Here is a 9,739-nt window from a genome sequence, read left to right on the forward strand (position 1 = left end):
CTCGGGGGGCGGGGACAGGTCCCCCATCACGTGATCTGAAGGGGCGGGGATATGCGAGTAGTGGGCGTGGTTATGCGAGGAGTGGGCGGGGCCTCCTCGTGTAGGGAGAGATCCAAAAATCCCCCGAAATTTGGGAATTCTGCCGGGAATTCGGGGTTCGGAGGGGGCTGGATCCCAAAATTCCCGATCCCAAATCCCGAATTCCCAAATTCCCGATCCCAAATCCCAGTCCCGATCCTGTTCCTGGCCCTAAAATCCCATTCCCTGCCCCACTTCCCGATCCCAAATTCCCCAAATCCCAAATTCCCGAATTCCCGAATCCATTCCCGCTCTGCCCCGTTCCCTGTCCCAAATCCCGAATTCCCAAATTCCCGAATTCCCGATCCCAAATCCCGAAATTCCCGATCCCAAATCCCCAAGTCCCGAATTCCCGATCCCAAATCCCAAATTCCCGATCCCAAATCCCAAATCCCAAATCCCGAATTCCCAAATCCCCAAATCCCGAATTCCCCGTTCCCTTTTCCCTCCCGGCCGCTCCTCCCCATTCCCGATCCCAAATCCCGAATTCCCGATCCCAAATCCCAAATTCCCGATCCCAAATCCCAAATCCCGAATTCCCAAATCCCGAATTCCCCCGTTCCCTCCCGGCCGCTCCTCCCCAATTCCCGATCCCAAATCCCGAAATTCCCGAATTCCCGATCCCAATTCCCGATCCCAAATCCCGAATTCCCGATCCCAAATCCCAAATTCTCGATCCCAAATCCCGAATCCCGAATTCCCGATCCCAAATTCCCGAAATTCCCGATCCCAAATCCCAAATCCCCGATCCCAAATCCCAAATCCCGAATTCCCCGTTCCCTTTTCCCTCCCGGCCGCTCCTCCCCATTCCCGATCCCAAATCCCAAATCCCCGATCCCAAATTCCCGAATTCCCGAATTCCCGAATTCCCAAATCCCAAATCCCGAGTTCCCCCGTTCCCTCCCGGCCGCTCCTCCCCATTCCCGGGGCGGGGCCGGGGACAAAGGGGGAAAAGTTCCGCGGGGCCGGGAACAGAAGGATCGGGAAAAGCGGGAAGAGCTCGGCGTTCCCGGGAAAGTCCGGCGTTCCCGGGAAAGTCCGGCGTTCCCGGGAAAATCCGGCGTTCCCGGGAAAGTCCGGCGTTCGCGGGAAAGTCCGGCGTTCGCGGGAAGTTTTCTGGAGATTCCCGGGAAGTTTTTTGGGATCGTCCCGGGATGCGGCGGAGCTGAGCGAGGCCGCGGTGAGAGGGGAAAAACCGGGAAAAACCGGGAAAAACCGGGAAAAACCGGGAAAAACCGGGAATGGGACCGGGAATGGGACCGGGAATGGGACCGGGAAAAACCGGAAAAACCGGGAATGGGATGGGGAAAAACCGGGAATGGGACCGGGAATGGGACCGGGAAAAACCGGGAATGGGATGGGGAAAAACCGGGAATGGGATGGGGAAAAACCGGGAATGGGACCGGGAATGGGACCGGGAAAAACCGAAAAACCGGGAATGGGATGGGGAAAAACCGGGAATGGGACCGGGAATGGGATTTGGGAGCTCTGGGAATTGGGATTTGGGGATCCGGGACGGGAATTTGGGATCGGGACTGGAATTTTTTGGGATCGGGACAGGATTTTTGGGATCGGAGCGGGAATTTTGGGATCTGTGTCAGGGTTTTTTGGGATCCGTGTCAGGATTTTTTTTGGGATCCGTGTCAGGAACTCCGGGAGCGGAGCGGGAATTCGGGGATCCGTGACAGGAATTTTTGGGGATCCGTGACAGGAATTTTTTGGGATCCATGGCAGGATTTTTTTGGGATCTGGGACAGGAACTCCGGGAGCGGAGCGGGAATTCGGGGATCTTTGTCAGGATTTTTTGGGATCTGTGACAGGAATTTTTGGGATCCCATGACAGGATATTTTTTGGGATCCGTGACAGGAATTTTTGGGATCCCATGGCAGGATTTTTTTTGGGATCCATGACAGGAATTTTTGGGATCCCATGACAGGATTTTTTTTGGGATCCGTGTCAGGAGCTCCGGGACCGGAGCGGGAATTCGGGGATCCCATGGCAGGATTTTTTGGGATCCCATGGCAGGATTTTTTGGGATCCATGGCAGGATTTTTTTGGGATCCATGACAGGATTTTTTGGGATCCGTGTCAGGATTTTTTTGGGATCCGTGTCAGGAATTCCTGGACCGGAGCGGGAATTCGGGGATCTGTGTCAGGGTTTTTTGGGATCCATGACAGGATTTTTTGGGATCCATGACAGGATTTTTTTTGGGATCCGTGTCAGGAATTCCTGGACCGGAGCAGGAATTCGGGGATCCCATGGCAGGATTTTTTGGGGATCTTTGTCAGGATATTTTTTGGGATCCATGACAGGATTTTTTTGGGGATCCGTGTCAGGAACTCCGGGACCGGAGCGGGAATTCGGGGATCTGTGTCAGGGTTTTTTGGGATCCATGTCAGGATTTTTTTTGGGATCCGTGACAGGAATTTTTTGGGATCCATGACAGGATTTTTTTTGGGATCCGTGTCAGGAACTCCGGGACCGGAGCGGGAATTCGGGGATCCCATGGGGGCCCCCCCCCCCGGCTGGCGCCGCCTGGCCCCGCTCGGGGCCGCCCTGGGCGTCTGCGTGGCCGTGGGATTCACCCTGGGGCTCCTGGGGGGGCCCCAGCGCCGCAGGTGAGACCCCAAATCCCGGGAATTCCGTGGGAAAAATCCCGGGAATTCCGTGGGAAAATCCTGGGAAAATCCCCGGATTCCTGGGGGTTCAAATCCCTAAAAAACGGGGGGAATTCGGGGGGGTTTTGTCACCCTGGGGCTCCTGGGGGGAGCAGGTGAGACCCCAAATCCCGGGAAAATCCCTGGGAAAATGCCGGGAATTCCATGGGAAAAATCCCTGGGAAAATCCCCGGGAATTCCATGGGAAAATCCCTGGGAATTCCATGGGAAAATCCTTGGGAAAATCCCTGGGAATTCCATGGGAAAATCCTTGGGAAAATCCCTGGGAATTCCATGGGAAAATCCATGGGAAAATCCCTGGGAATTCCATGGGAAAATCCCGGGAATTCCATGGAAAAATCCATGGGAAAATCTGTGAATTCCATGGGAAAATCTGGGAATTCCATGGGAAAATCTGGGAATTCCATGGGAAAATTGATATTCCATGAGATATCACAACCAGAACACCAAATATCGCGATATTCGGTGTGAGATATCGCAACCACAACACCAAATATCGCGATTCGACTGCGATATCACAACCAGAACACCAAATATCGCGATATTTGCTGTGAGATATCGCAACCACAACACCAAATATCGCGATATTTGCTGTGAGATATCGCAACCACAACACCAAATATCGCGATATTTGCTGTGAGATATCGCAACCACAACACCAAATATCGCGATTGGACTGCGATATCACAACCAGAACACCAAATATCGCGATATTTGCTGTGAGATATCGCAACCACAACACCAAATATCGCGATATTTGCTGTGAGATATCACAACCAGAACACCAAATATCGCGATATTTGCTGTGAGATATCGCAACCACAACACCAAATATCGCGATTCGACTGCGATATCACAACCACAACACCAAATATCGCGATATTCGGTGTGAGATATCGCAACCACAACACCAAATATCGCGATATTTGCTGTGAGATATCGCAACCAGAACACCAAATATCGCGATATTTGCTGTGAGATATCGCAACCACAACACCAAATATCGCCATATCGCGATCAAACCCCCGACTATCGCGACCCAACCCCCCTCCCCCGTCCCCCTGACCCCGCCCATCCCCGCTCCCGGCCGCGTTTTGAGCCCAAATTGCGACATTTTGGGGGTTGTTTTTTTCCCCCCCTCTATCGCGACACGTCTCTATCGCGACACGTCTCTATCGCGACAGCTCGTCCCCCGGGGCGTGCCGGCCGCGCTCGCACGTGGTGTTCCTGAAGACGCACAAGACGGGCGGCAGCAGCGTGCTGAACCTGCTGTCGCGATACGCCGACGAGCGACGCCTGCGCTTCGCGCTGCCCCTGCGCTACCAGTTCGGATACCCCGGAATGTTCCGGGCCGAGCTGGTCAGGGGCTTCCGGCCCGGGGACACCTTCGATGTGCTGGGCCACCACATGAGGTTCCACCTCAAGGAGGTATGGAGGGGAATTCCTGGAATTCGGGGGGATTTTCTGGAATTTTCTGGAATTTTCTGGGATTTTCGGGGGATTTTTGTGGATTTTTCTGTGATTTTTTGAGAATTTTTTGAGAATTTTTGGGGATTTTTTGAGAATTTTTGGGGATTTTTGGGGAGTTTTTTGGGAATTTTTGGGGTTTTTGGGGGGATTTTTTGGGGATTTTTGGGGGGATTTTTTGGGATTTTTGGGGGGTTTTTTGGGAATTTTGGGGGGATTTTTCTGTGATTTTTTGAGAATTTTGGGTGGTTTTTTTCAGTGTTTTTTAGGAGATTTTGGGGGTTTTTTTGTGAATTTTGGTGGAGTTTTTTGAGGATTTTTTAGGGATTTTGGGGGGAGATTTTTCGATGGGAATTTTCCCATTTTTTGACCGATTTTTCCTATTTTTTTTGGACACTTCTCCACCCCCCCCCAAAAAAACAACCCCTTAAACAAACCCCCTTTTCCCCGCAGGTGCAGCGCGTGATGCCCAACGACAGCTTCTACTTCTCCATCGTGCGCGACCCCGGCTCCTTGGGCGCCTCGGCCTTCTCCTATTTCCGCGCGGCCTCCCCGGCCTTCCGCCGCTCCCCTTCCCTCGCCGCCTTCCTCGCCTCCCCCTCCCGCTTCTTCCAGCCCGGAGCCCGCGGCAACCACTACGCCCGGGACCTGCAGTGGTTCGACTTCGGCCTCCCGCGGCCCTCGCAGCCCTCGCAGATCCCGGCCTTGCTGGCGGAGCTGGAGCGCGTTTTCCCCCTGGTTCTCCTGGCCGAGCGCTTTGACGAGTCCCTGGTGCTGCTGAGGGAGCGCCTGTGCTGGCCGCCCAATTCCGTGGATACTTTCCCTCACAATTCCCGCGGTTCCTCCCGGGAGATCCCGGCCTGGCAGGTTCGGCGCTTGCGGGCCTGGAATTCCCTGGATTGGGCGCTTTATTCGCATTTTAACCGCACCTTCTGGCGCCACGCCGAGCGCTTCGGGCTGGCGCGGCTGCGGCGGGAGGCGGCGGCGCTGAGGCGGCGGCGGGAGGAGCTGGCCCGGCTCTGCCTGAGGGGAGGCGGCCCCGTTCCCGCCCGCGCCATTCCCGACGGGAACCTGCGGCCTTTCCAACCGCCGGGAGGCGGCCAAATCCTGGGATTCGCCCTCAGGGAAGGGCTGGGAGGGGAGGAGCGGGAGCTCTGCGGCCGAATGGCGATGCCGGAGCTGCCCTACAAGGATCTGCTGGAGCGGCGGCAGTTCGGCAACGTCTCCCGGGGCTGAGATTCCCCAGATTCCCTCACGATTCCCTCACGATTCCCGCGGTTCAGCCTGGGATAAAAACAACAAAAAATCCCCCCCCCCGTTAAATTCGGGGTTGGAATCGTGGTGGTTCCCCTCCCCGTGCCTCAGTTTCCCTCGCAGAAATGGCGCCTCCCGGCTTTGGGAGGTTTTTTTTCCCCTGTGGAAATAATTTGTGCCTCAGTTTCCCTCCTGAAAAAAAGGGTATCGATGCCGGGCACGCGGAATTCCGGGGATTTTGGGGGATTTTTCCGTACAAAATCCTCCCCTTTTCCCCGCAAAAATCGGGATGGAACCCCCGGGAATTCCGGGAATGTTTTACGGAATTATTCCGTGCCTCAGTTTCTACCCTGGAAGGTACAACCGCTCCGGCAAATTCCAGGAATTCGGGAAATGTTGGGAACGTTCCCCTCGGGAATGCTCCCCGTGCCTCAGTTTCCCCTCAGAACGGCGGTACAAATCAGGAGTTTTTTGGGAATTCTTTTTTTTTTTTAAATGGAAGCACTCCGTGCCTCAGTTTCCCCCCCTCCATCCGTGAGGTACAAAAATCCCGGCGGGAATTTGAGGAATTTATCCCTGTAACCACTCCGTGCCTCAGTTTCCCCCGGGGCAGGTACGACGCTTTTCCGCTTTTTTTTTTTTTTTTGAGGGGGGGAAATTTTTTATTTTATTTTATTTTATTTTATTTTATTTTATTTTTGGCGAATTCGGAGAGTTTTCGCCTCACGCCTCGCCTCGCTTCGCACCTCACACAATAAACGAGCGCTGATTGGCTGGGTGAGCTGTCAATCATTTCCGTCGAGCGCTTGATTGGTTCGCTGAGCCGCGAGGTGAATGCGGGATTAAACGGCGCCGAAATCCGATTGGCCGGGGTGGAAGGCGGGAAAGCGGGGGATTGCCCAGCGCACGCGCGAGGCGGGAAACCACGGGGCCCCCCCCTCGCGCATGCGCGCTCCGCCCTTCTCCGGCTCAGCTCCCCAAGATGGCGCCGCCCATGGCCGCCGCCGCCGCCTCCCTCTCCCTCCTCCTCCTCCTCTTCCTCCGCCGCCGCCGCCGCCGCCGCCGCCGCCGCCTGGCTCTGCTGCACCGCCTCCGCCTCCTCCTGCAGCGCCGCCGCCGCCTCTCCGCGCTGCGCCTCGCCCTCCTCCCCCCCCGCTCCTCCTCCTCCTCCTCCCCTCAGGCCCCTCCGCGCCGCCGCCGCGGGCGCGTCTGGAGCCGCCACCGCAGCTCGGCCTTCTGGTCCACGGTACGGGAGAAATCTCTGGGCGGGCGGGAGTGGAGCCAACGCTTCCGCCTGCTGCCGGCCACCTTCGACGCGCTGGTGTCGCGGCTGGGCGCGGCCATCGGCCGCAGGGACACGGCCATGAGGCGAGCGGTGCCCGCCGAGGTGCGCCTGGCGCTCACCCTCAGCCGCCTGGGCTCCCGCACCGAGTACCGGGCGCTGGAGGCCACCTTCGGCGTGTCCCGCAGCTCCGTCTGTAAAATCCTGCGCGATGTCTGCGGGGCCGTGGTGGCCATCCTGGGCCGGGGCGAGGAGGAGGAGGAGGAGGAGGAGGAGGAAGGGGAGGAAGGGCGGAGGCTGCACCTGCCCAGGGACCCCCAAAGCTTCCCGGGGATTTGGGGGCACGGCCCGGGGGGAGAGGAGAGAGCGAGCCGGGACACAGCAGGAGGAGGAGTGGAGGAGAAATTCCCGATCCCGGAGGATTCCAGAGCGAAATTCCCGATCCCGGAGGATTCCGGCCCGAAATTCCCGATCCTGGCGGATCCCGGCTCCAAATTCCCGATCCCGGAGGATCCCGGCTCCAAATTCCCGATCCCAGCGGATTCCGGCCCGAAATTCCCGAATCCAGAGGGTCCCAGCTCCAAATTCCCGGATCCAGAAGGTTCAGGAGCGAAATTCCCAAATCCAGCGGATTCCAGCCCAAAATTCCCGGTCCCGGCGGATCCCGGCTCCAAATTCCCAAATCCAGCGGATTCCAGCCCAAAATTCCCAAATCCGGTGGATTCCAGCCCAAAATTCCCAAATCCGGCGGATTCCAGCCCAAAATTCCCAAATCCAGCGGATTCCAGCCCAAAATTCCCAAATCCGGCGGATTCCAGCCCGAAATTCCCGGTCCCAGAGAATTCCAGCCCGAAATTCCCGGTCCCGGCGGATCCCGGCCCCAATTTCGGGCTCCGATCCCAAATCCGGAGAAGGAAAATCCCGAGAGCGGCGAATTCCGGCCGGGAAACTCCGGGAAGCTCCGGGGGCGCCCAAATCCCGCCGGAAAACTCGGGAATTCCACCCAAAAAACGCAGGAGCCCCGAAACCTCCGAAATTCCAAAGGAAAACTCCCGATTTTCACCGGAAAACTCCCGATTTTTGCCAGAAAACTCCCGAATTCCAACCAAAAATTCCCAAATTCCACCCGAAACTCCCCAAAATCCACCCGAAAATTCCCAAACTCCACCCGAAAATTCCCAAACTCCACCCGAAAATTCCCAAATTCCACCTGAAAACCCCCAAACTCCACCCGAAAATTCCCAAATTCCACCCGAAAACCCCCAAATTCCACCCGAAAATTCCCAAATTCCACCCGAAAACCCCCAATTTTTACCGGAAAACACCCAAACTCCACCCGAAAATTCCCAAATTCCCCCCGAAAATTCCCAAATTCCACCCGAAACCCCCCAAAATCCACCCGAAAATTCCCAAATTCCCCCCGAAAATTCCCAAATTCCACCCGAAAACCCCCAATTTTTACCGGGAAACCCCCGAACTGCCCCGGAATTCCCGGATTTCCCGGGCCCGTGGCCGCTGCCCAGCCTGGCGGGGGTCCTGGCGCGGCTGCGGATCCCGATCCGCGCCCCCCCCAACCCCCGCAATCGCGACAGTCGCCGCCGCAATCGCGACAGTCGCGACAGGGCGGGGCAGGCGCTGACGCTGCAGGCCACGGTGGACGCGCGCGGCTGCCTCTGGAACGTGGAATTCCAGCGGCCGGGAACGGCGATCCGCCACTCGGCGCTGTTCCGGCGGCTGCAGCGGCGGTGGGAGAGCAGCGGGGGAAAAAACACCGGGAATAACACTGGGAATAACGGGAATAACACCGGGAAAAACACCGGGAATAACGGGAATAACACCGGGAATAACAACGGGAAAAACACCGGGAATTGTCCCGGGAATAACTGGAATTGGACCAGGGAAAACACCGGGAATTGTCCCAGGAATAACGGGAATTGTCCCGGGAAAAACACCGGGAATGACCACGGGAATAACGGGGATGGGAACGGGAATCATCCCGGGAATTGTCCTGGGAATTGTCCCGGGAATAACGGGAATTGTCCCGGCAATTCAGGGGGGAACACCGGGAGTTGTCCCGGGAATTCCGATGGGAATTTGGGGGATCCCTGTGGGAATTCGGGGAATATCCATGAAAAGTCGGGGAATACCGGTGGAAACCCGTTGACTCCCGGTTCCAATCCCGGTTTAAACCCGGCGATTCCCGGTGCCAATCCCGGTTCCAATCCCGGTTCCAATCCCGGTTTAAACCCGGCGATTCCCTGTGCGGTTCCTGGTTCCAATCCTGGTTCCAATCCCGGTTTAAACCCGGCGGTTCCCGGTTCCCATCGCGCTCCCAGCCCGGTTTCCCCGGCCATCCCCCCGTACTTCCTGGGCTCCCGGCGGGACCCGCTCCTGCCCTGGCTGCTGCGGCCGTTCCGGCCGGGGGAGGCCCGCTGTGACCCGGGTTCGGCCCGGTTTGACCCGGGCTCGGCCCGCTCTGACCCGGGTTCGGCCCGCTGTGACCCGGGTTCGGCCCGGTTTGACCCGGGTTCGGCCCGGTTTGACCCGGGCTCGGCCCGCTGTGACCCGGGCTCGGCCCGGTTTGACACGGGTTCGGCCCGGTTTGACCCGGGTTCGGCCCGGTTTGACCCCGGCTCGGCCCGGTTTGATCCCGGCTCGGCCCAGTTTGACCCGGGCTCGGAGGGGGAGCGCCGCTTTAACCGGGGGGCGGCTCTGGCGGCCCGGGGGGCTCGGGGGGCTCTGCGGAGGCTCCGGGGCCGCTGGCGCTGCCTCGGGCACCGCAACGACACCGAGCCGCGGTTCCTGCCCACGCTGCTGCTGAGCTGCGTCCTGCTGCACAACCTGTGCCAGCTCCGCGGGGAGCCCCTGCCAGAACGGGAACGGAACCGGGAACGGAACCGGGAGAACCGGGAACGGAACCGGGAACAGCGGGAACAACACCTGCACAACCTCTGCCAGCTGCGCGGGGAGCCGCTGCC

The 9,739-nt window shown here is 58.0% G+C and overlaps 1 protein-coding gene across 3 annotated transcripts; it reads left to right on the forward strand.

Moving 5' to 3' along the window:
* The first annotated feature begins 51 nt into the window (after positions 1 to 51).
* Positions 52 to 6,257, forward strand: GAL3ST4 (galactose-3-O-sulfotransferase 4). Of its 3 annotated transcripts, none has more exons than XM_086871771.1 (4): positions 52 to 1,258; positions 2,527 to 2,698; positions 3,943 to 4,186; positions 4,679 to 6,257. In XM_086871771.1, the coding sequence occupies exons 1-4, from the start codon at positions 52 to 54 to the stop codon at positions 5,459 to 5,461; spliced, it is 2,406 nt and encodes an 801-aa protein (XP_086727897.1). In that variant the 3' UTR covers positions 5,462 to 6,257. The 3 variants fall into 3 exon arrangements, with proteins under 3 accessions (XP_086727897.1, XP_086727898.1, XP_086727899.1); XM_086871773.1 differs by having other exon boundaries at positions 1,175 to 1,258; positions 2,417 to 2,698; XM_086871772.1 differs by lacking the exons at positions 2,527 to 2,698; positions 3,943 to 4,186; positions 4,679 to 6,257 and adding an exon at positions 1,702 to 1,906.
* Positions 6,258 to 9,739: the final 3,482 nt, after the last annotated feature.

The sequence above is a fragment of the Cyanistes caeruleus genome, chromosome 37, assembly GCF_971803275.1.
Source record: "Cyanistes caeruleus chromosome 37, bCyaCae1.hap1.1, whole genome shotgun sequence".
NCBI lineage: Eukaryota > Metazoa > Chordata > Aves > Passeriformes > Paridae > Cyanistes > Cyanistes caeruleus.

What these genes read in the sequence shown, in the direction of transcription:
- GAL3ST4 (XM_086871771.1), top strand. Translation starts at nt 52, where the DNA reads ATGCGAGTAGTGGGCGTGGTTATGCGAGGAGTGGGCGGGGCCTCCTCG. An exon ending in GGGGGGCCCCAGCGCCGCAG is followed by an intron (nt 2,699 to 3,942) that starts GTGAGACCCCAA and finishes CTATCGCGACAG; the next exon opens with CTCGTCCCCCGGGGCGTGCC. An exon ending in TGAGGTTCCACCTCAAGGAG is followed by an intron (nt 4,187 to 4,678) that starts GTATGGAGGGGA and finishes TTTTCCCCGCAG; the next exon opens with GTGCAGCGCGTGATGCCCAA.